The 23,638-nt window shown below is 32.6% G+C and overlaps 1 protein-coding gene across 1 annotated transcript in view; it reads left to right on the top strand.

Annotated features, from left to right (window-relative positions):
• The window catches only part of LOC120352180 (xaa-Pro aminopeptidase 3-like), a 43,098-nt gene extending 25,165 nt beyond the window's left edge, over positions 1-17,933 (top strand). Inside the window, 5 exon segments of the mRNA XM_039431887.1 lie at positions 900-1,022; positions 1,025-1,208; positions 12,769-13,010; positions 16,056-16,176; positions 17,682-17,933. Coding sequence (XP_039287821.1) covers positions 900-1,022; positions 1,025-1,208; positions 12,769-13,010; positions 16,056-16,176; positions 17,682-17,863 — 852 coding nt within the window. The 3' untranslated portion in view covers positions 17,864-17,933.
• Positions 17,934-23,638: the final 5,705 nt, after the last annotated feature.

Here is a 23,638-nt window from a genome sequence, read left to right as displayed (position 1 = left end):
CATCGCCCGAAGAAACGGCCTCTGAAACGGCCTTAAAGTTAACGACAATCTGAAACGGCGTCACATTTTGCAAGCGGGCTATTCGCCACACAATTTTTTCACAAAAATCATTGAACTGCAATACAGAGTAAGATTCATAGTTATATGTTGTTATGTTTTCTTTACATTTACTGCCAATTAGTGTGTAAATTTTTGGATCCCTCTGTATAATGTCAACTTGAATGTCTCTGAGTCAACTGAGAGTCCATCAATCATCTCTCAACAGCAATATAATCAAACTCACAATATTAGTATGTTGCTATTGTTAAATTATCACTGAAACTGTTAACATTGTGCACCACGCTTTTGAAAACTTTATACTGGTGGCATTTCTCAGGGTATTTCGATTTGGATACCATCAAGTTACTAAAATGAAACAAATTTCTGAGGAGAAACTTTTTTATGAGCGTCTAAAGTAAATAAATGTTGGGGACGATCTATTTCCGAATTGGTAGCAAATAAATTCATGAAATTTTTAGGATAAATTCACCAATATATTGTACATCACATGACATGATTTTTCAAAATATTAAATTTGAAAATGATTCAATTTTAAAAATAGCCCAATTCAAGTTATTGTCAGTTTTCTGTATAATTTGTAATCAATTTCCCTAGAAATGATATTTTGAGAAGTCAAATATGTCATTGGATGAACAATATCTTGGAGAATGTATCCTCAAATCCGATGGATTTATTTGCTACTAATTATCTCAAAAAGCACCAATGGTAAAAAATTATTCTAAGAAATTTATCCAATTTAGTTGAGTTAGTATCTTGGGTATAGTATCCAAATCGAAATACTCTGTGAAATGCCACCAGTAACAAGTGGTTTGCATTTAGTATTGTTATTGTGGTGGCAGGGGGAGCGGGAGTCACCACGTGCGCACATCCACCAGATGCGGCTGGTGAAGTCGCCGGCCGAACAGGGGCTGATGCAACGAGCCTGTCAGATCGCGAGCGAAGCGATCGTTGCCGCATGGCGGCCACGGGGCGCGTGGCCTTGACCGAACATCAGCTGTTCGCCACACTCGACTATGAGTGCCGCATGCGTGGCGCCGAGTGGCTCGCCTATCCGCCAGTCGTCGCCACCGGCAACAATGCCACCATAATACACTACATCAACAACACCCAGCACATGAGGCATGGCCAGCTGGTGCTTGTCGATTCAGGTATCATTTTATTCTAACACAATGCTTTTCGACTCAAATCAGGGCTTCTAAGATTCTTAAAAGTATTGTTCATCTGAGAAAAAACATAACAAATCAATGCATGATTCAACTATTTATTTCCAACTGCAATCAAGGTATGGTCGATTTTGTTCTAGAAAGCATCACTAGTATGAATGATGAGTGAGTTATTCAAGTTTTTTGATATTAAGTGTGATTAAATGATGGTGTAATGTGAACATTCAAACCGCGCGTCACTCAATAACTTTACAAGTTAAGTGCAATGAATTGAAATAATGTTATTATAATTGAATATTTATTAAACAAATTAAAATAGGACTAAATAATATTTATAATATAACATAACCAAAAACATTAACTATAAACTGCAACTGCACAAATATTGAGCATATATGAAATGTAACTAAACAAATTCATTCTTTATTACAAACTTAAACCTAAAAAACTAATATAAAAATATTTACAACGGACTATAATTTACTTTACCTTAATCAGAATTATAAGAATTAATGATTTGTCAAATATATTTTATTCAATTTTGAGGTTAGAATGTCTTATTGGTGGGTTTTCATGGCTCATACTTCTTCTTGTTGAGAGCTGGTAAAGGAAACATCAATGTTTGGGGTATGAAATCTGGGTATGATACTTATTTATATTATACTCATTTAGTAGTTATAAGGGCCCAGTTAGTTGTTATGAGTCACTTCTCCTTTGTAAATGTAGTATTAAGATCTTAAATGATGGAATACAATGCAAAATCATTCTTGTACTTTGGGCTAAAGACGCCAGTAGAATAAATACTATTATAGGAATCAATAGCTGTTTGTCTTACCGAACCTTCAACATCATTTTTATTACATTATATAACAATAAGAATCATTTTCCCGAACTGAATGGAACGTTTCAGAAGTACCTAAATGGTAAGTGTTTGGGTCTATTGTACCCAGTATTGTGAAAGAACTAGGTTCGGAAGAGCGCATTCCTCTTCAACTCTTGAAGAAAGTAGGAGAGGTGTGCCGCAAATGGCATCCCTGGTGGGGAACACACTGTTAAATTTGGGTAAAAATTGATAATCTGTTATGTAAATGCTGGAGTATAGGTTATGGTATGGTGATTTGGAGGTTAATGGTGGCAATATAACTATTGAATTCAATAAATACTAAAATTTTTTCATGCATAGGTATTTTCTGAGAAGTGTTGGAATGGAGTCTGATTGTTCAGCATCAACTGATACTGTTGTATTAGTGGAGAGTGACTCAAATGATACATTAGACATGACTTATGAGGGCTCATGTGATTCCCAAGTAGTGGACAATGCAAACACTAGTCAAGGTTCTCCAATAATGAATATGGCTAGTACAAAACATGTAGAAGTAGAAGAGATTAGGGATAATGACTCAGAAAGTGTAACTGTAGATCAGGCTAGGTTAGGATCAACTCTATCAACCCATAAGGAATCAGATATTCTGAATGTACTTAGTAAAATGTTTGATCAACAGAAACAAGAATTTCAAATTTTGAGTGAAAAGTTTGACCACAAATTTGACCAACAAAACGCTAAGTTTGATGCATTGTATCTTAAATCCAGTAGTGACATCAAAGGATTACAAGGGCAATGTAAAGATCTTCAAGTACAGATTATTGAAACTAAAAGTAGTCTGACAGATAATATCAGTAATGTGACAAATAAAATTATAGGTATAGAACAGAAAGTTGATCAGGTACAAGTTCAATTTGAACAACAGTTAGTTATACAAAATAACAGAGACAAACAGACGAAAACTGATTTCATGGAATTGAACCGTAGAGTAGTGGAGGAATCTGTTGAAATTTCTGGCCTCAAAACTAAACTAGATCAAAATCAGGAAGATGTTAAGGACTTGCAAACTAAATTGTCAACTCACTTGAATACTGTAGGAAGTAGGACACATAGTAGTAGGATTGTGGTGGTTGACAAACATGACTTTCAGATGCGGATAGATAGGAAAAACCCTATTAATTTTTTGCTAAGTCTCAGTGAATATCTTGAAAGAAATGGTATTAAGGAATGGACTCATATCAAAGACATACTTGATAATGTTTTCCAAGCTAACGGTCTTCAACGAGAATGGTGGGAATTCATTAAACAATATATAATCAAATTTGAAGAATTTAAGAGTAAATTTGTGGTAAGGTTATGGTCACCAGAAATTCATAAATTTGCTAGGCATGATCTCAGGTTTGGACGTTACAAAGTTGGAGGTACTCTTAGCCTGTCTGAGTATTTCATTTCAAAGTTTAACATCTGCAAAAACCTTATCCCTGCTGTGGAGAAGGAGACTATTTTTGAACTGTTGAAGAGTCATTATGACGAGACCATAACTACTGCTTCCATTATAAGAAATGTTCAGACCACTGATGAATTCATAAGTCTCTTGGATGCTTTTGGGGTAATGGAGAATTATAAAACAAATAACAAAAAACCAACTAAAGAAATACATTCTGAACTTAATGTAAATCGAAATCAAAACAGCAACTTTGTAGAATTTCAATCAGAGACCAGTAGGCCTAATTTTGGTAGCAATAAGCCAGCAAATAATGCTTTTAATAGGAATAGTAGTAGTAATCATTTTCAGAGGAGACCTTACTATGGAAATAGAAGTAATTTCAATAACCAAGGAAGAAACTATAATGATAATACGTTTGGTAGAACCGGTAATTATAGACAACCAGGTAAATTTGCACCTCAAAACAACAGTGGAGGTAATTACAAAATTGAAAATCATGGTCAATATAATCAACGTTATTATAGTCAGCCTCATCATAATCATGAAGGACCAGGTACACAACTCCCCAGTAATCGAGTAGGATCAGAAAATAGGGATCAGAGTCAAACGCTCTCTGCCAATCAGACTACTAATTCTATGCATTGTAATACTATTCTGGCTAACTTGGAAGTTCCTATGAGTAGTACTATGAATAGCAGAAATATGATTGTGACACCTCATGAAACAAGTAATGTGCCTTTAAACTACTAGAAGGACAACGAAAGTTATACCCTGTTGATCCAGTTGAAGAAGGGTCTGAGATAATTAATTTTGATTGTAACATGTATCTTAATTCTATCCAATGTGTAAATTAAGCTGAACCAATTACTGAGAAAAATAATGATAGTGACGAAAGTAAAGATGAAGAAATCGTTTGTAACTTAAATTGTATCTTTAATTAGCTACTTGAAGAAAATGGTACTGTTATCAAACCAGGTTATGATTTAGCAGAACTAGATGTTGTAATCTTTAATGAAAAATATACAGTTATTGTGGACACAGGATCTCAAGTTAATGTTATCAGTAGTAAGTTGGTTCAATTAATACAAGTAAATAATAAATTAACTTTATTTCCTGCACCTAATGTCAGTATTGTAGCAGCTACTGGAGTTAAAAATAAGAAAGTTAGCAAACAGGTAATGCTTGAACTCGGTTTTGGACCTATCAAAATTCCTATTGTATTCTTAATTGTTGAGAACTTGAATATTGATTTAATTGTAGGATGTGAATTTTTAAGAGATACAGGTGCCATTATTAATTTCCAAGAGAATAAGATAACGTTGCAAACTGTTGAGTTTCCTTTTGTTGTTGAAGATACTGCTCACTATAAAAAGTTTTTTAATGTAAAGATAGCTCACACTCCAGAAGATTTCGATGTTTTATGGACTAAACAAATAGACAGTGTAAAAAACAGTTTGCTTCAAGAACCACCAGAGCTAGTATTTAAGCTGATTGAAGTTTTTGAAAGAAATAAGGATGTTTTCTCGGATCAACCTGGTTCAGCTAAAGACTATATTTGTAATTTAAGTGAAAGATGATGTCAAATTGCTCAAGAAAAGCTACCCTATTCCCTATAACTATAGACAACAAGTAAAGGATGAGTTAAAAAAAAATGTTGAGCTTGAAAATTATAGAGCCTGCTAATTCCCAGTATACAAATCCAATGGTAGTTGTTAAGAAACCTGTTTGGATGCTCGTATGCTCAATAATTATTTAATACGAAGTCACATTGAACCAGAACCCATTGATAATATTTTAATAAGGTTCAATAATTGCAAATACCTAACCAGTTTCGATCTAACTATGGGTTACAATCAGATAAAATTGTCTGATGAAAGTAAAGATTATGTAGCATTTAATGTCTTTGGACAAGGGTACAGGTATACTCATTTACCATTTGGTTTAAGTGTAAGTAGCTCTGAGTTCATAAAAGCTTTGTATCATGTGTTAGGTGAGGAGGTAATAGTATATTTCGCACCTAGGGCCGAAAATGAGACTTTTCTGGCTCGAAATCGGTTTTCAAGTCCGAGGCCGTAGGCCGAGGACTAGAAAAGATTGAGAGCCGGAAAAACATTTTTGTCCATGGTGAGCACGTTATTTTTCGCCACACAGAAAAATAAACAATATAAATATGAGAATAATTGTTTATTAGGCACTTCCGAAAGCAAAACAGGAAGGTCATAGCTCTAGCAAATCTGAGGTAATCTGAATATCAGGAAATTGTCCAAGTATTTTTATTTTTTATTCTGATTTGTATAAATAACCTAAAAGATAATGTTCAATTATGTAAGAGGTTGAGTTTATACTTTTTATTCTTCCAAATGACAATAAGATGATATTATTATAAATGTTTTGATTCTTGAATAATAAACACAAATAATGAAACGTTTTTGATCAGCTGTTTTAGCACACTTGAAATTTGGCCAATCTGAATGTCAACGTCAACAATGCTTGTTGTCGTTGACTTCGGAAGTTTAGGTTAGAAGTTCTATCCTACTCTGAAATTCGAATTTGAATAGTTTATAATATATATCAGCTGAATCAGCTGACTTCAAGGTTATTTTACAGCCCTAGGGCCGTAAAACTTTTTTCGCCACACTTGGATGTAATGAGCTGGTTTACGTGCGTCATATGGAGGCCGAAAGTTATTGTTTTCCGACCAGGCCGGTAAAACTTTACGGCCCTAGGGCTGTAAAATGACCTTGAATAACAGCTGATCGTGTCCGATCTCACAAAAATCATAGAGATAATCTCATAACAACTGTAATAATCTATATAATTTGTATCGTGAATCGCGGTATCATGTCTATAATATATTTTGTGAATTACTGTTTCATAATTTAATATTTATTATTGTGTTTATGATATCAAACAATAGAATACGATGATATCTCCATAGCCTCAACAATATAATGTTGGCTGCATTGTCCATTGTCAGAAAGGTAGTATCGCAAGTCTTAAAAGTGAAGAATCGAATTTGAAATCAAAGTACAATAATTGTATCAATATTTAAAAGTGAGGTAGAGTAATAATTGTTTCTTTTTTATTATCGAATTCCACTTCTTAATGCAATACAATCAACAATAATAATAGGAAAATACAGCAGAGATCTAAAGTTTAAGGTAAGCCTACTGGTGAAACTCAGCCTTGACTGAAAAATTCCTAGTAATTTTTCCGTAATTCATGATTAAAACTTTTAGATAATTTTTCTTCAATATCAAACCATATAGAGAAAACATTAGGCCCACTCAAGATTGAATCTTCGAATGTTTTCTTTATGATTTAACTATTTTCAGAGCAATATTTTGTTGTGAAAATGCCGGCAAACCGGCTACAAGTTTGCCGCTATAGGCCTACACTATATTATAGTAGCCTACATATGTTACCTGACTTACAGGCCTCTTTGATCAAAATTATACAATGGCCGAGAGCGTAAAGGCGTAGTACATCAGAATTCAAAGCTTAGTGAATTACAAACATGATCTAGGTTCGAACCTCGGTCAGTGACTTTTTTTTTTGTCAATGAATTTCGACTTTTATTAGCTATTTTTTATATTAGTTACCGTAATTTAAATTTCAATCAATTTTTTAGATATATTTGAGACAAAACTGTGAAATATGCAATTATATTAATTTTTTAATCACATTATTTCAAAATAGTAATGAAAATTCTATTCATCCATCTATCCATGAGATATTGCACCAGGCGCAAAGCGCGAGCTATAAAAATTCAAATAATTATTCGAAATATTAATAGTATAAAAATATTGTCACTATTGTAAATTATTAATTAGTAATATTGAAATTAATTGACAGTGAAAGTTGTCATAACCAAGATTCAAACTATCAAAATAGGCTGTTTGAATTTTATTTTTTTTTTAATTTCTTATATATTGGGAAGTTTTTTTTTGGTGTGGCGAAAAATAGCGTTCGCACCATGGGCAAAAATGTATTTCCGGCTCTCAATCTTTTCTAGTCCTCGGCCTACGGCCTCGGACTTAAAAACCGATTTCGAGCCGGAAATATCTCATTTTCGGCCCTAGGTGCGAAATATACTATACCGGCCTGGTCAGAAAACAATCATTTTCGGCCTCCATATGACGCACGAAAACCAGCTCATTACATCCAAGTGGGGCGAAAATCAATTTACTATAGCGTACATTGATGATATGGCCATCAGTAGTGGATCACTTGAAGAGCATATCAGTAGACTTGGACTTCTTTTCAGTAGATCAAAGCAAGGTAATTTGAAGCTTAAGCTCAATAAATCACAGTTCTTAGCCGAAAAAATCAAGTACCTGGGGCATTATATTAGTAAGAAAGGAGTTGAAGCTGATGAGGATAAGTTGAAAGTAATTACTAATTTCCCAGTTCCAAAGAATTTGAAGCAACTTCAATCCTTTCTAGGTCTATGTAATTTCTACAGATAATTTCAACGAAACTATGCGTATTTAACTAGCCAGTTCAAACATTTATTGCTACATAATAAAACTTTTGTATGGACTACACAAGATCAACAAGTCTTTGATGAAATAAAGCGACGTTTTATTGATTGTATAGTTTTAAAGCATCCAGATTATAGTAGGGATTTCATTATGTCCTGCGATGCAAGTGACAATGGTTTGGGTGTTTCATTATTTCATGAAACAGATGATAAGGAGCAACATGTCATAGCTTATGCTGAATTGAATTACACTATTTGTGAAAAGGAACTATTATCAGTAATTTTTGGCCTCACCAAATTGAATAAATATTTTGGGGACAAAAAAGTAATTGTTCGAACTGATCACTGAGCCTTAACGTTTCTTAAACGATGTAAGATAGGTCATGGAAGGTTGGGAAGGTGTATACTTGCTTTACAAAACTTTAATATTGAATGGCAGCATATAGCTGGAAAGGACAACATTCCTGCTGACATAATTTCTAGAACGGACTTTGAAGGGAATTTTGATAAGAGGGTATCTAATGAATTCAAGGTTCTAAACATAATAAAAAGTGACGAAAATTTGGGTGGAATAATTAAGAAAATCAAGTTGACACAGAGAGATGATCCATGGATACAGCAAATAGTAAAAAAAATACAGGATGGAGATGTGAACATTTGTAAATATTTTGTTATGTGTGAGAATTCACTTTTTACTAGAAAGTCAAGTAAAAATGACTATTGGAAACTGTGTGTGCCTTTTGCATTATTTGAAGATGTAATACTTGAGTTTCATGGAAGGCAAGGTCACGTGGGTGTTTCTAAGACAAGTAGGTTCATTGAAGAAACTTTGTATATAAAAAATTGTCATAAAAAGGTTACTAATGTATTACGTTATTGTAAGTATTGTCAACTTATTAAAAGTTCAAACGAGAAAAAAATGCTTGAAATGCACACTATAATTGCAGAAAGAAAAGGCCACAAAATATTTGTAGACACTTATGGTGAGTTGCCTGGAGGAAAGTTCAAATACCTTTTCATTGTACTAGATGGCTTCACCAAATATGTGAAATTGTATCCAGTTGCTAAAGCTAATGCACGAACTTTGGTTAAGAAATTAAAATTGTATATTCAAGAATTTGGCAAGTTTGAGTATGTGATTAGCGATAATGGTAAGTGTTTCCAAAGTAAGGTGTGGAAAAATGCAATGACCGAGTTAGGTGTAAAATGTTACTTTGTATCTATTTTCCATTCTCAAGCCAACTTAAGTGAACGTCCTCTTAGAGAAGTTAATAGAATTTTAAGGACTTATGTACCTATGTCTAAACATAATAAGTGGTACAAACATGTAGAAAAAGCAGAACATGTAATTAATTGTAACTTTCACGAGACAACAGGTCACATACCTTTCGAGTTGATGCAAAATAAAAAAATGGAACATATTGTACATAAGAAGATAAGATTTCCACCATCAAATAAATTTGAACTAGAAGAGGAAGGGATTAGGAATAAAAGAGTATTAATTAGGATCAGAAACAAGGGAATGATACGTAGATATAAGCAGCAAATAAAGAATAAAGAGAGAGCTAAGTTTAAAGTAGGGAGATAAAGTAGTTATAAGAAATTTCATCTTGTCTAATAAACTGAAGAAACTATCTGCAAAACTATGTCCAAGATATAAGGGACCGTATCTTGTTAGAGATGACCTAGGAAAGGGCTGTTATCAGTTAGAAGATTTAGCTACAAATAAGTTTGTACTTACCAATCAATACATAATGAGAAAATTCTATGTTAAAGAAAATAATGCTTAAACTATCAGATTTTTAGTTATGTAACTGAGTAAACTTAGAGCTTAAATGAGAGTTTTGAAATACTTGAAGAGTCCTTTTGATCAAGTCACATATTGAAGAAAATAATCCTATGTATACTGTATGAATTTATATTAAGAAATCAACTTGTTGATTGCTAGTATTATTATTCTGTGGGTCTACTATATTATATATATTTTTTGCATTATGATGAACTATCAAGTTTTATACATTTGCAATATATGAATTAATATTAATAATTTTTTGAAATAATTATCCTATTAGTATTAAGAATCATATGTTGAGTAAGAAAGGAGTGTTATCACACTTATGAATTAGAACTGTGAGAGATAATTGAAAAGTAAATAAAGAATGGTGATGAATCAGTCAACGTAAGTTAAAATAATTTGCTGTCAATAAAATATTGAATTTTGTAGCTTCCTGTAGTAAATATAATGAATGATTAAATCTAAAAAAAAGTTAAGTTAGATGTTTCATAGATTGGGAATTTAGCATCAGCAAGGCAGCGAATTTCTGTATTATTGTGCATTGATTAATGATTATTAGGAGAAGACAGAATTCCGAATATCAGTAGGAATGTTTTTCCAATATTGTTATATGAGATTTATTCTGTAATAAGTGTACTGTAGGGAGATAGCAAACCGAAAAAAGTAGGTCTATACTTCAAGAATTCAGGAAAAGCCGATGTTATGTATTTTCCTAGAAATAGTATTGTTAGGCTGATGTTATTGTGGTCAAGAATGTAACCATTGATTTTCTTAAAACAAGTAAGCCGATTGTATCTTATAAATTTATATTTTACAGCAAGCATTGAAAACTTGAGGAATATAAAATTATCAATTTGTTATCAATATGATGAATTTGCTAAGATATTCAATTGAATGGAATAATATGTGAATTGATTAATTCTGAATTAGCTAGATGGTTTGTATACTTGAAATGAAAGGAAAGATAGATAAGCTGAGCAGGGATAAATTTTGTTTACTATTTAATTGAACTAAAGCAGTATATAGAATACATGTAGTTCTATTTTCTTTCATAATAGTGATTTTCTATAAACTTGAACTTGTTTGATTAGTATGAAATGCAAATTAGATTTAAGATTGTATATTATAATTTTAGTATTTGAGGGTGGCTCATGACTTGAAACTAGTTTTTGATGTGATTAATTTAAAGTTGATAAGATGTTTGCAGAAAATAATATGTATAATTTTCATGGATATCTTATATGATTAGATTCAATCAGCTCTGTATTTTGAGACTTTCATTAGTAAAGAACCATAACACGTATTGTAAAAGTATACTTCTTTAACATTCGTTGCTTACTTAAATTTTATTATTGTCATTAATTTTTTCAACTATTGCTACAACATTGTCCCGTAGAAAATCTCCGAGAACACAAGATCGTCATGGTAGTCTTGTCTATCAACTGGAACTGTTTCTGTGATCGTCGTCCTAGTAGCCTATACTGGTGTTTGATCTCATTAATTAACAGATGATATATCACTAACATCGATGGGTATAGGAAACTGAGAATTTTAGGTATTAGTCATATTTTTCTTACCGTATTGTCTGTTGCTGTATAATGATGATTGAGAACTTAGTACATTCACCACTCTAGTTCCAATTATGCCTATAATGGTTAATCCTATCCACAGATTTATTTTATCAACGTGCAGTCCAGAACTGTCTCTCCAGCTAATCAAATTGCTACTATGACAACCAACTGTGGGCATGTTGGTTCTTCAATTCAATAAACTTCAAGAGTTGTCCTTTGGTTCAATGTTGATGCAATATGATTTCTTAAAAAGAAAAAAAATCGTTCAACTGAAAAAGAAGTATACTGGAACTTTAACTTTTGTATGTTTAAAAAAAAATTCAGTCAACAATTTTTTCTTTTTTTTAACTGAAGAGGGGGCATTTGTAATGTGAACATTCAAACCGCGCGCCACTCAAAAACTTTACAAGTTAAGTGCAATGAATTGAAATAATGTTATTATAATTGAATATTTATTAAAACAAATTAAAATAGGACTAAATAATATTTATAATATAACATAACCAAAAACATTAACTATAAACTGCAACTGCACAATATAGAGTATATATGAAATGTAACTAAATAAATTCATTATTTATTACAAACTTAAACCTAAAAAACTAATATAAAAATATTTACAACGGATTATAATTTACTTTATCTTAATCAGAATTATAAGAATTAATGATTTGTTATAATATATTTTATTCAATTTTGAGGTTAGAATGTCTTATTGGTGGGTTTTCATGGCTCATACTTCTTCTTGTTTGAGAGCTGGTAAAGGAAACATCAATTGTTTGGGGTATGAAATCTGGGAATGATACTTATTTTATATTATACTCATTTAGTAGTTATAAGGGCCCAGTTAGCTGTTATGAGTCACTTCTCCTTTGTAAATGTAGTATTAAGATCTTAAATGATGGAATACAATGCAAAATCATTCTTGTACTTTGGGCTAAAGACGCCAGTAGAATAAATACTATTATTGGAATCAATAGCTGTTTGTCTTACCGAACCTTCAACATCATTTTTATTACATTATATAACAATAAGAATCATTTTCCCGAACTGAATGGAACGTTTCAGAAGTACCTAAATGGTAAGTGTTTGGGTCTATTGTACCCAGTATTGTGAAAGAACTAGGTTCGGAAGAGCGCATTCCTCTTCAACTCTTGAAGAAAGTAGGAGAGGTGTGCCGCAATGGATTAATTTAATTGATATGTTATTTCATATATTTTTCCTCTGTCATGTAATCCATGTAATTTAACATGAGAGAACATTTACAATATGGAAAAAGATCGTTATATACTTGGATTATTCTTCTTAAACTATCATGCAGCATATAGATAGAGATTTGATAATAATATTTTATTGAACGATGATGATCTAAGCTGTCCATGATGGTGTTGATGATAGTGTGTTGAATGGTGCGGTGTGTTTGCAGGTTGTGAATACCACGGCTATGCTAGTGACATAACCAGGACGTGGCCGGTGAATGGGAAGTTCAGTTCAGCGCAAACAGTGCTGTACGAGTTGGTGCTTGAGTTGCAGCTGGAAGTGATCGATTTGTGCCGCGATATGCCGTCTCTCGACAATCTCTTCCAATACATGTGTCGATCACTGGGCAAAAAGTTGAAAGAAGCTGGTGTCTTGTCATCTACGATACCATCTGAAAATCTTGCAAAGGTAAATATTATTTTATAGACTAGTTCATTGTTATTTACTATATAATATACTCTGTAAGGTAACCCAAATTTAGCATTTTCAAATCTCTCTGTAAATTATGATTTTTTGAGAAAACGCCAGCACCTGATTTTAATCACTCAATTATTTCAAAATCTGTTACTTTCCACTATACTTCCTAGTCCAGTCAAATGGTTGTTTTTCAGGAAACAGCCCCGAAAGAATTTTTCTCGACGGTTCTATATGTATTTTGGGGCGCTGAATTCGAATCCGAAATTTGCTGACACGCCAGAGGGCGGCTTCACCACCAAAACCCCCAAAAACCCCAAAATTTCAGACTTTTTTTTTACATTTCTCATTCAATCTCGAAAACCTTGAGTTTCTCAAGAAAAATCATTCACGTCAAAATTAAAGAAAATAGAATTTCCAATAAAGTGAGTGGTTGCGCAGGACTCTACCGTTTTTGGTTCCGGAGCTACGAATTTTCAAAAAAGGGGTATTTTTTAAGGGTTTTTCAAAATTATGCAAACTCACCACTTTCACCCTATACAACTTGGATATTTCACTAGTAATGATGAAAAACCACACATCACGTGAAAGAGCAATTAATTCTGAACAGGATTACTTGAAAATTTTCAAATTTAGTAGAGGGGGAGGATGGGGGACACCCAAAAATAAAAAACATCATTCAGTAAAAATACAAATTTTTCATTATAATACCTTTTCAAGACCTCCCTAACAAAAAAAAAACATATTTCGGCTGAAATCATCAGAAGAAGGTTTTTCTATGAGAATCACCCGTTAGATATACTCAATTCCATTATTTCCGGGTGGGGGGTGGGGGGGGGCACCCATAAGGATACGTTAAGGATCAAAACTTTAAACACTTATAACTTTTGACAGAATGATCAGATCAGATCTCCTTGTTCTACAGCTCATTCTTCTCAGCTCGTCAAGGCTATTCAAAATCATGTATCATAACTTAAATTTGATGAAAAATAAAAAAATCCTCTCTTAGTGTATTTTAGCCCATATTTAAATACACAGAAAAATGTCCAATTTCTATATTCAAAACTGTGTATCTCGGTAACCCGAAATGAATAAAAATTGTACTTGGTCTTGATTTAAAGAACAGAATCTCCTCTTTCATGTCAGGTGAATTTTGTAATAATATGATCATGAAGTAAGATACGTTTGTTTCAAAAAATCAAGAAATTTGCGATATTTTCCTCATTTTTACAGTCTTGACAGTTTTTCGATAATAAATAGTCATGCAAGATGGATTTAAGACAACGCAGCTTATAGAGAATGTAATTCTCTTTCATTTGAGACCAATCGCAAGTTTCTATCATGTATCTCACTCGTTTTAGAGACTCTTGAATAAAAGTGAAATCGCAGAAAAAATGAGAAAATGAAAATAATCATTTTTTAAATCGGTTGTAACTTTTGAACTGTATTAGAATAAAAAAAAGCTATTCATGGTAGCGAAAAGAGGAGAAAATTCTCTACAACCTTGACTACTTTTTGGATTTTTTGTCTGAAGTATTTCACAAGATACCTACGCAACTTTGAATATGCGAAAAATTTGTGATACGTTAATCATTTTCACAGTCTCGCATACTCAAAGTTGTGTATCTTGTGGAATACTTCAGATAAAAAATCCAAAAAGTAGTCAAGGTTGTAGAGAAATTTTTCCTCTTTTCGCTACTATGGGCTATGGACTATATACACTAAGTGAGGATTTTTTTATTTTTTCATCAAATTTAAGTTATGATACATGATTTTGAAACGCCTTGACGACCAGAGATGAATGAGCTGTAGAACAAGGAGATCTGATCATTCTGTCAAAAGTTATAAGTGTTTAAAGTTTTAATCCTTGACGTATCCTTATGGGTGCCCCCCCCCCCACCCGGAAATAATGGAATTGTATCTAACGGGTGATTCTCATAGAAAAAAACCTTCTGATGATTTGAGCCGAATATGTTTTTTTTTTCTTAGGAAGGTCTGGAAAAGGTATTATAATGAAAAATTTGTATTTTTACTGAATAATGTTTTCTATTTTTGGGTGTTCCCCCTCCTCCCATCTACTAAATTTGAAAATTACCAAGTAATCCTGTTCAGAATTAATTGCTCTTTCACGTGATGTGTGGTTTTTCATTATTACTAGTGAAATATCCAAGTTGTATAGGGTGAAAGTGGTGAGTTTGCATAATTTTGAAAAACCCTTAAAAAATACCCTTTTTTGAAAATTTGTAGCTCCGGAACCAAAAACGGTAGAGTCCTGCGCGACCACTCACTTTATTGGAAATTCTATTTTCTTTAATTTTGTCAGGAATGATTTTTCTTGAGAAACTCAAGGTTTTCGAGATTGAATGAGAAATTTAAAAGAAAAGTCTGATATTTTGGGGGTTTTGGGGGTGAAGCCGCCCTCTGACGTGTCAGCAAATTCCGGATTCGAATTCAGCGCCCCAAAATACATATAGAACCGTTGAGAAAAATTCTTTCGGGGCTGTTTCCTGAAAAACTACCATTTGACTGGACTATCTCTTATTTTTCAATTGTGTATTGATAATATAAGAATACTCACTACTAAATAAGAAAAATGAAATTCTTTTATGTTGGACTGTATGCAATAACCTTGTATAACGATGTGATGACATTGGTGCAGGTGCAAGCTTGGTTATGCTTAAATTGTGTAGAATTGAACTTTAGTGGCCCTCCGCTGACGGACGAGGTCTGCAATCTTGGGCTGATACGGCACTCTTTCAACTTGTCATTAAATTGGCATTTATCTCCAACAACTTGAAAAAAATCCGTTATAACTTTAGGAGTTGAATGTTAAAAACTCTGGATTCGAGCTATAAGACTGAAATCTACTATATGAAAATTCACATCTCTCTTTTTTCCTCTATTACATCGCATTGTAGATTGTATTGTACAATGATATGCAATTCATATTCCATATATTATGAATAAAACTATGAGAAGATTTCGTCTGTACTATCATTCTACCGTACTATAACACTATTGGTGAAGTGTGTTTTCCAGATGGCTTTCGAGTTTTGCCCACATCATGTCAGCCATTACCTTGGCATGGATATACATGACACCGCAACAATAAAAAGGAGCATCAACTTAAAACCTGGAATGGTGGTCACTGTGGAACCAGGTCAGTTACTTCAATTACTATTCATCATGACTATGATATTATTCTCTCTTTCTCCAAGCAGCAAATCTACAGCCGAAATCGAGCTCTGGCCTCAACCAAACATCGCCTCCACCCATCTCTATTCATCGCCGGTCTCTTCCATTCCCTTTATCATAACATTTCATCAGCATCCTTCCCCACTCTCTCCTTCCCCATCCTTCTATCGCTCTCTTGGTCTCCCAACAGGTCATCTGAGTGGTTTAATATACTCCTTTAATTAATGAATGAATAATAACTATGTCCTATATAAAAAATAGTTTATCTCATTGTTCATTTATCCTTATTCCGTATATTTTCTTACAATATTTCTATAAACTTTTCAACTATTTGGAATTAGTGGAGTAGATTGACATAATTACTCCTAGTTTAGTAGTTTACTTGGACTTGGTAATTTTTCTTTGAGCTGCTTGAGGTATTGTTTCAGCTTCATGTCCTTATATATCAGAAGACGTTTGTGAAACTAATCTAAATCTCTGTAATCGTTATAAAGGAATAAACATGCGATGATATAACTAGAAAAAAAAACAATAAGTTCATGTGTACACGGTTTCTTTGCATTTTGAAGAATATTTGATAGAATATGATCACACGAACACTTTGCAAAATCTCTATTAGAGGAAATTGAAGTTAATAATGGTGGTTGAAGCTAAAAACGGGTGTTTTTCGAAATACAAGGAACATTATTATAATGTACCTGGAAATCTATCTGAGATAGAACGGTCATAGAAGTAAAGACGTCTTTTATCAGCACTTAATCACGGATAAATATTTCATAAAATGTTATATCCAATTGAACCGCAAAAATATTTTGAAATTATATTATTAGAAGTTCTATCCAATAAATTGGATGAGGAAATACAATAAAACTGAAATCTATCTTTCTGCATATTTATCCAGATCAGTGGTTCCCAAAAAGTGGTCCGCGAAAGCTCTGGAAATGGTCCGCGAGGAGCCCGAGGGAAGAAAAATTGATGCTTCAAGCGTTATTAGTTATAATCAATTTTCCTTTGAAAATGTTACACTAAACTTATCGGAAGTTCAAAATATGTTTCCAATCGGTCACAGAAGTGATAATTTCCAAATTTCCAATGCAATAAGATAGGACTATAAAATTTGTTTGGAATCTTAATGGCAGATTTGTACAATGTGATCGAGCTAGCCAATTAAATACATGACAGTCAATGGCCATACAATGGTAATATAGATATTGTAGACTAAACTAAATTTTGTAGGTTATAAGTCTTCTCCTCCGGAAATGTTTACTCAATGCTCAACCATTGAACTGAGAATGATATTATATTCTGCTTCTAGATATGAATGTGATCAATCTTAACTGCATCTTTTCTGTAAAAATGTGAAACAATAGATTTAATCTAGTTTTGACATTTTATTCTGAACAGCTATGTGCTTATTCATGAACACCATTATTTTATTGGCTTACAATAAAACCAGTTAATTTTTTCCAGGCGTTTACATAAATCAGAACAATACAGATGCTAGACCTGAATTCCGTGGATGTGGGATCAGGATTGAAGATGACATTCTTGTGACTGAGGGAGGCCCCATTGTACTGTCTGAATCTTGTCCTAAAGAGATCGCGGAAATTGAAAAAATTATGTCTTCCAAAAGTGCAATAGAAAGTATTTAAGATTATTTTGTTATATCTCAAATTATACACATGTTTTTATACATAATAAATAAACCTCTTCACATTTTCATTGGTCTATAAATCTCTACTCACACTGTCGCCCAGTCCTAGAACTTTAATGCCGTCTTACTTCTAATACATTAACTACTGTTTTGACAAAATAACTGTTTAGTATTGTCAAATTACTGTCAAGTATTATGTTTAATTATATATTAACATTACCTATGTATTTAAAGCTCTGAAACTTGACATTTAAATTCAATCCATCTTTTACTTCTCGTTTTCTTTAGTGATTTTATCATTGTTTATTGTGTGATTCAATCATTCAATATACAGATTCAACTTTGTTTACAATCAATAATAGTGTAAAATATTCATGGTAATGGGTGTTACAACCGCTCATCAGAATAGTGATTTTTTGTTTCGTAGCGAAGTGCGACAATGACAAGTTTCAACATCAGTCAGTCAGTCAGTCTCGACAGATTGCATGATTCAACATCAAATTAATATAGGAAGAAGTCTGTAACATAAATGAAAATCTTATTTACTGATGACTATTTGAAAAATTTCAAGAAAATCTGGCATTGATCTACAGAATATGAACTAAAATTTCCAGTTTTGAAAATAGCACTATAATGATTGTAACCTTTAGTGTTTAGACAATTAATTGACTTTTACTTCCTTGAAAATCCATACTAAGGAGAGTCTAAAGGTCAAAACTACAACTTGAGATTGATCGAAGGTTATGTATATTTTCTAATTTGAGTGATAGATCTTAGTTTCTATGGCCCTTTCTTCAGTCCAAACTCTCAAAGAGCATTCAACCTTCCAAAATCACAAGAATTTGTTTTCTCCCATTTTCTCAAATCTCAAATTTCTTCCTATTTCTACATTTTTGTTCAATAGATACACGGAAATGTTAAATCTCTGAAAATCAGGTCGTTTTCTTAGCTTCAAATTGATATGTCTTCAAGCGCTGTACGTCACTAAAGTAAATGTATTCTCAAGCGCCCTCAAAAGAAAACCTTGCATGATTTCTGGTGGGCTTTTCCATAGGCATGATGTATTAAGCAAGCTACAACTATAAAATCGGTTTTTTCATGACTACCGTACTTCATGATAAAGACTTGCAAATGGTCTCAATCTCTTCGTTTGAGCAAGCTGAATAAGAATATTGATGATGGAAACAACGAAAATAGACATCATCTTTGGAAAATTCAAGATTGCTGCCATAATTGAGAGAAATTTTTATAACGATTGTCATTCAGTTGAAGTTAGATATATCGAATTTATTCTACACAAAAGTGTTAAAAATTACCGGGGTGACAAAACTATAAAATTCCAGAGAAAATCTCATTTTCAGTTCTCTTTCCATGATTAATCTTGAAAAGCATGAATTATATTTTTTTCGGGGACAAAATGTCACTTTTCACCCTGTAAATGTATTTGCAGTAGACATTCAGTGATATTATTCAGACACTGTTGTAGAATATTTCCGAAGCTTCAAAATGACTTCTAGTTGGAGGCTGTAAGTCCACTTTCTATGATTGGATTGCAATCGTAAAAAAAGAAAAAAGTAGGTACAGTTTGCAGCTGAAAACACGTTTGTTTCTTATTATACTAATCCTAAGAAATTGAGACATATTCCACGGTTGTTACCCAAAAATTATCAAGGAGTGCCGGTTTTAGTACTTTTGCGCCTGGCTACCTTTCTGCTGATCCTCGATCAGTATACCGATTAGAGGTTTAAACGCGTTTACTCTAGACGTGGTTTAAATGTATCATGTGCATTTGGATCTTAGAAAACTATACAGTTCTATTGATTCACTTACACCATTACAAGTTGCGAATTTCAATATCAGTACCGTTCAGTAGTTCATGATCAAGTTCTCCAGAACTGGCTCACTATCTTTTTCCCCAGTTATTGTATGTGATGATCAATTTTCCGTTTGATAATCATAAAATTTATTATCTCTCAGTTATAATATAAAGCGGCACGAACTGGAATAGAATATCAAATTCAAAACTACTGTGGTACGGTTCTCATTTTATTTCAATATACGAGTATTGAATAATTGAAAGCAATACAGTGTCTAGAACTCTTATTCTATCTAGTTATTCATTATTTTCTCGAAATATGTATATATTATCTGGTAAAGGTTCGATGTTGGGTTAATTTCTGTAAAAGTGCAGTAATAACTAATTAATTTATTTCACTGAATATTCAAAAGATTTAGCATTAAAATAAAGTCTAATTGAAACTTGTAAAGTTCTAAATTTACTGAATTTACCAAACTGGTAATAACTGTAGTAGGCCTAGATATGAAAATTTAATACGGTACCACATTTAAGTATTAGGTAGTCAAAAGTTGAAGAAGAATGAAAAATCATGACAAAAAGAATATAAATTGATTATTTTAAACTAGAATGTACAGTTAACATTATTTACATAAGATATACTAGTATATAGAAGGCAGAGAATCGGCAACACTGTTCTCCTATCTTTCTCCATTGCCATTATAACATGGACCTCACTGTAAAAGGGGTTAGTAATAGTTTATAGGTACCTACTTCATTCTCTTAATAAAGATTTACTAGTATATAGAAGGCAGAGAATCGGCAACTCTGTTCTCCTATCTTTCTCCATTGCCATTATAACATGGACCTCACTGTAAAAGGGGTTAGTAATAGTTTATAGGTACCTACTTCATTCTCTTAATAAATACTTCATCCCAATCTCAATGTCTTATTTATTTCTGAATTGACTCAGTTAAGATAAAATGGTCATTGATTAAGCTATAAATTGAGAAGTTATTAAAGATTGCTGTTTGACTAGATAGCATGACTAGTCTCATAAATGTTTTTTTATATTTGTCTGTTTCTTATTTTAATACAGCGTGTTGAAAAATCAGTTCCTTGAACAAAACATAATTTAGTAACAAAATAGCTATTTTATTTTGTCATCCAATGATTGTCGGAATAGGCCCTTTCTATTCTAATCCTTTTCCAATGTTAACCGGTTATTTTCAAATCATATTCTCTCTCACTCTCTCTTATTTCTCAACAACTATCGCATATTCTTGTGTACTCTATCTATACTTTCATCCGACGCTATCTCACTTCTGATATCTTCCTCGTAGTAGGTATAATACAATAGATGCTTGAAAGATTTTATATAATTATTATAGAAAATAATGAAGAACTTCTCTTAGCTGATGGATGGTGTTAACTTTTTGCTGCTCTACGGTTATTATTTCATTTTGAGTCAATATGAGCATAGAGTAAGAATATTAGAGTCTATCTATGTATTGTGCATGCTATCATCAGGAACTCGTTTCTGGACATATTATTCCTTCACCTTTGAACCTAGCCAGCTTGCTCTGTCACTCTCGCTCTCTTCTCTCCCACACTCAATTATCCCCCTTCGTTCACATATTGGGGAGGTCGGTCTCACAAACTGAAAATAGCTTTAGTAAATTTAACATTTTTATGTTTCAAATACAGTATAGACACTCTGCTTTATACGATTCCGTATGTATAATACAACATTTTTAGCTGTCATCTTATGTTTTCCTTCTATTGATTTTTAGTCAGCTATATAATTTGAAGAGATTTATAGATGAATAATTGTTGGTTGTTGGGAGGATTAGTGACTGAAAACCCTTCAATAACGTAAATAAATTATTTGTCACGTAGGCCTAGATCATTTGATTTGTCAATGTCCCTTGCCCTTTTCACTTTCTCAGCATTTGTTCAGCATCTATCATATTAATCCCAATCGTTACAACAACAATAAATGGTTAGTTTTCCTCCAATTCTTATATATGAGAAAAACAATGGACACAATAGAATATTGAATTGAATCTGAATCAATATAAAATGTATATAAATGGAAAATTACATATTGAGACTATTACTATATGCAGCTGCACGACGATATATCGACACAAATCATCACAATATGGGTCCTGAATTTTCAAGACCACCGCCCTCCACTATAAGCAATCAATCCCTCCTTCACATCTCACTCAGTCACCAATACATCGATCGTAACTTGTAACCTTCGACACATTTAAAACTCTATTACGAGATACCGATATCTCTCCGATAAATACGATATGATGATCCAAGAATTAGTGAATAGTTCAGGAATGCCGGTAGGCTAAAGTTTCAAGTACGATTGGGACAGAGACAGTCATGTAAGTGGGGACTTGCAGTGAGATAGAAGAAGAAGAAGATCCTTCGAGGCGCATCTTCATTTACTCATAGTTCAGTTGATTCTGCTTCGACTAACCAGTGAGTGTTACATGCCGACTAAACGCTGTTGCTGCAGTTATTGCTCAATAGGACAGAATAGATTTTGAATAACAATAAAACGCCTTCTTAACAAGTCGCACCCGAAATCTAGTGAGATGCATTGCGCTAGTGCTAACGTGTTGGCCGGTGTAATAAGCCTACTTCTTTCAAGTTTGCAGTTTATCTCAGGTGAGTTGAAAAAACATCAATTATTGAGATTTGGCATTTGATTATCAAATATTTGAATTCCATTCTTGTTGGAATATTTGAAATAGTTCTTAATTTTCAATTTGAGAAATATTTATTCCTGTGATAATAAAGAATGTTAGATTTTATAATAAAGGACATTATTATTTTTTTAATTATAAGTTAACAATAATTTAAGTTATAGTTACCTATATGATTATTGAATTATTTTAGCCATATTTTATATAGGTAGGTACTTTGTTTCTACGCAAGGAATATAGGTAATCAACGCTATATAGGTGAGTGCATGTACGAAAATGTATTGAATTTTTGTTTTTCTACCACAATTAGATCAAAATATAATTTTTGGAAATATGGTATCTGATTTAATTCGAGAAGAGATCGCACAATTATTTTTAGGTTGTATTCAATTACGGTAATTCACATTGATAATTATAATTAAACGAAAATCCAAAGTTGTATGCTATAGACCACCCCGAAGACTTCTGCTACTACAATTATTGACGACAGAGTTAACAGCTAGATCGAAATCCGATCAGAATCACTATGGTATCCAAAAATTATTTGCTAGCCCGGGAATTGAACTGGTTCCTCACAAAGCAATTTTACATTGACATTTTTTTTCATATCTGTAGAGAAAATAGGGATCTATGGTACCTATATAGATTATTGGAACAAAATTCGATTTTTCAATTACACTGAGATCAACAACAAAATTGACTTGATTGACATAATTGTTTAATAATGAAGAAACATTTAACAATATTATTCTACTTGTGTTGTGAATTCACATTGTTATTTTTTTTAAATTGTCAACATATTTTTGCAAGTTTTCATACAACTATTACATTTTTGTGGGAGAATTGCAATTGTCAGTGGTGTACAAATCGAATAGAACGTCTGTTCGACCAAACTCCAAAAAATTGTTCATTGCTAATTTTAGGTGATTTTACAATACCGGTACTACATTATTTCATGACTAGCAGAACAACAACTTCCAAGAAGATTGGAACTACTGATTAGAAAACGTGATGAAGATCACAGTAGTGAAATTTACTGTTGATTACACTAAATGTTTGAATAATAAGTATAGTGAAAGTTCTACAATTCAAGGTTTTAATAATTATTAATCTGAAAATTCATCAGTGCCAAAATTACTCATACACTACTCAACTTATGTACCATAGTTATGCTAATAAATAATTATTATGACTTGTAAAACACGTCCAGTGAGCCGGCACGTATTTCTCTGATTACGCGATCATTTTTATC

This window comes from Nilaparvata lugens, chromosome 7 (genome assembly GCF_014356525.2).
Source record: "Nilaparvata lugens isolate BPH chromosome 7, ASM1435652v1, whole genome shotgun sequence".
Classification (NCBI taxonomy): domain Eukaryota; kingdom Metazoa; phylum Arthropoda; class Insecta; order Hemiptera; family Delphacidae; genus Nilaparvata; species Nilaparvata lugens.
This window is presented reverse-complemented; position numbering and strand designations above follow the sequence as displayed.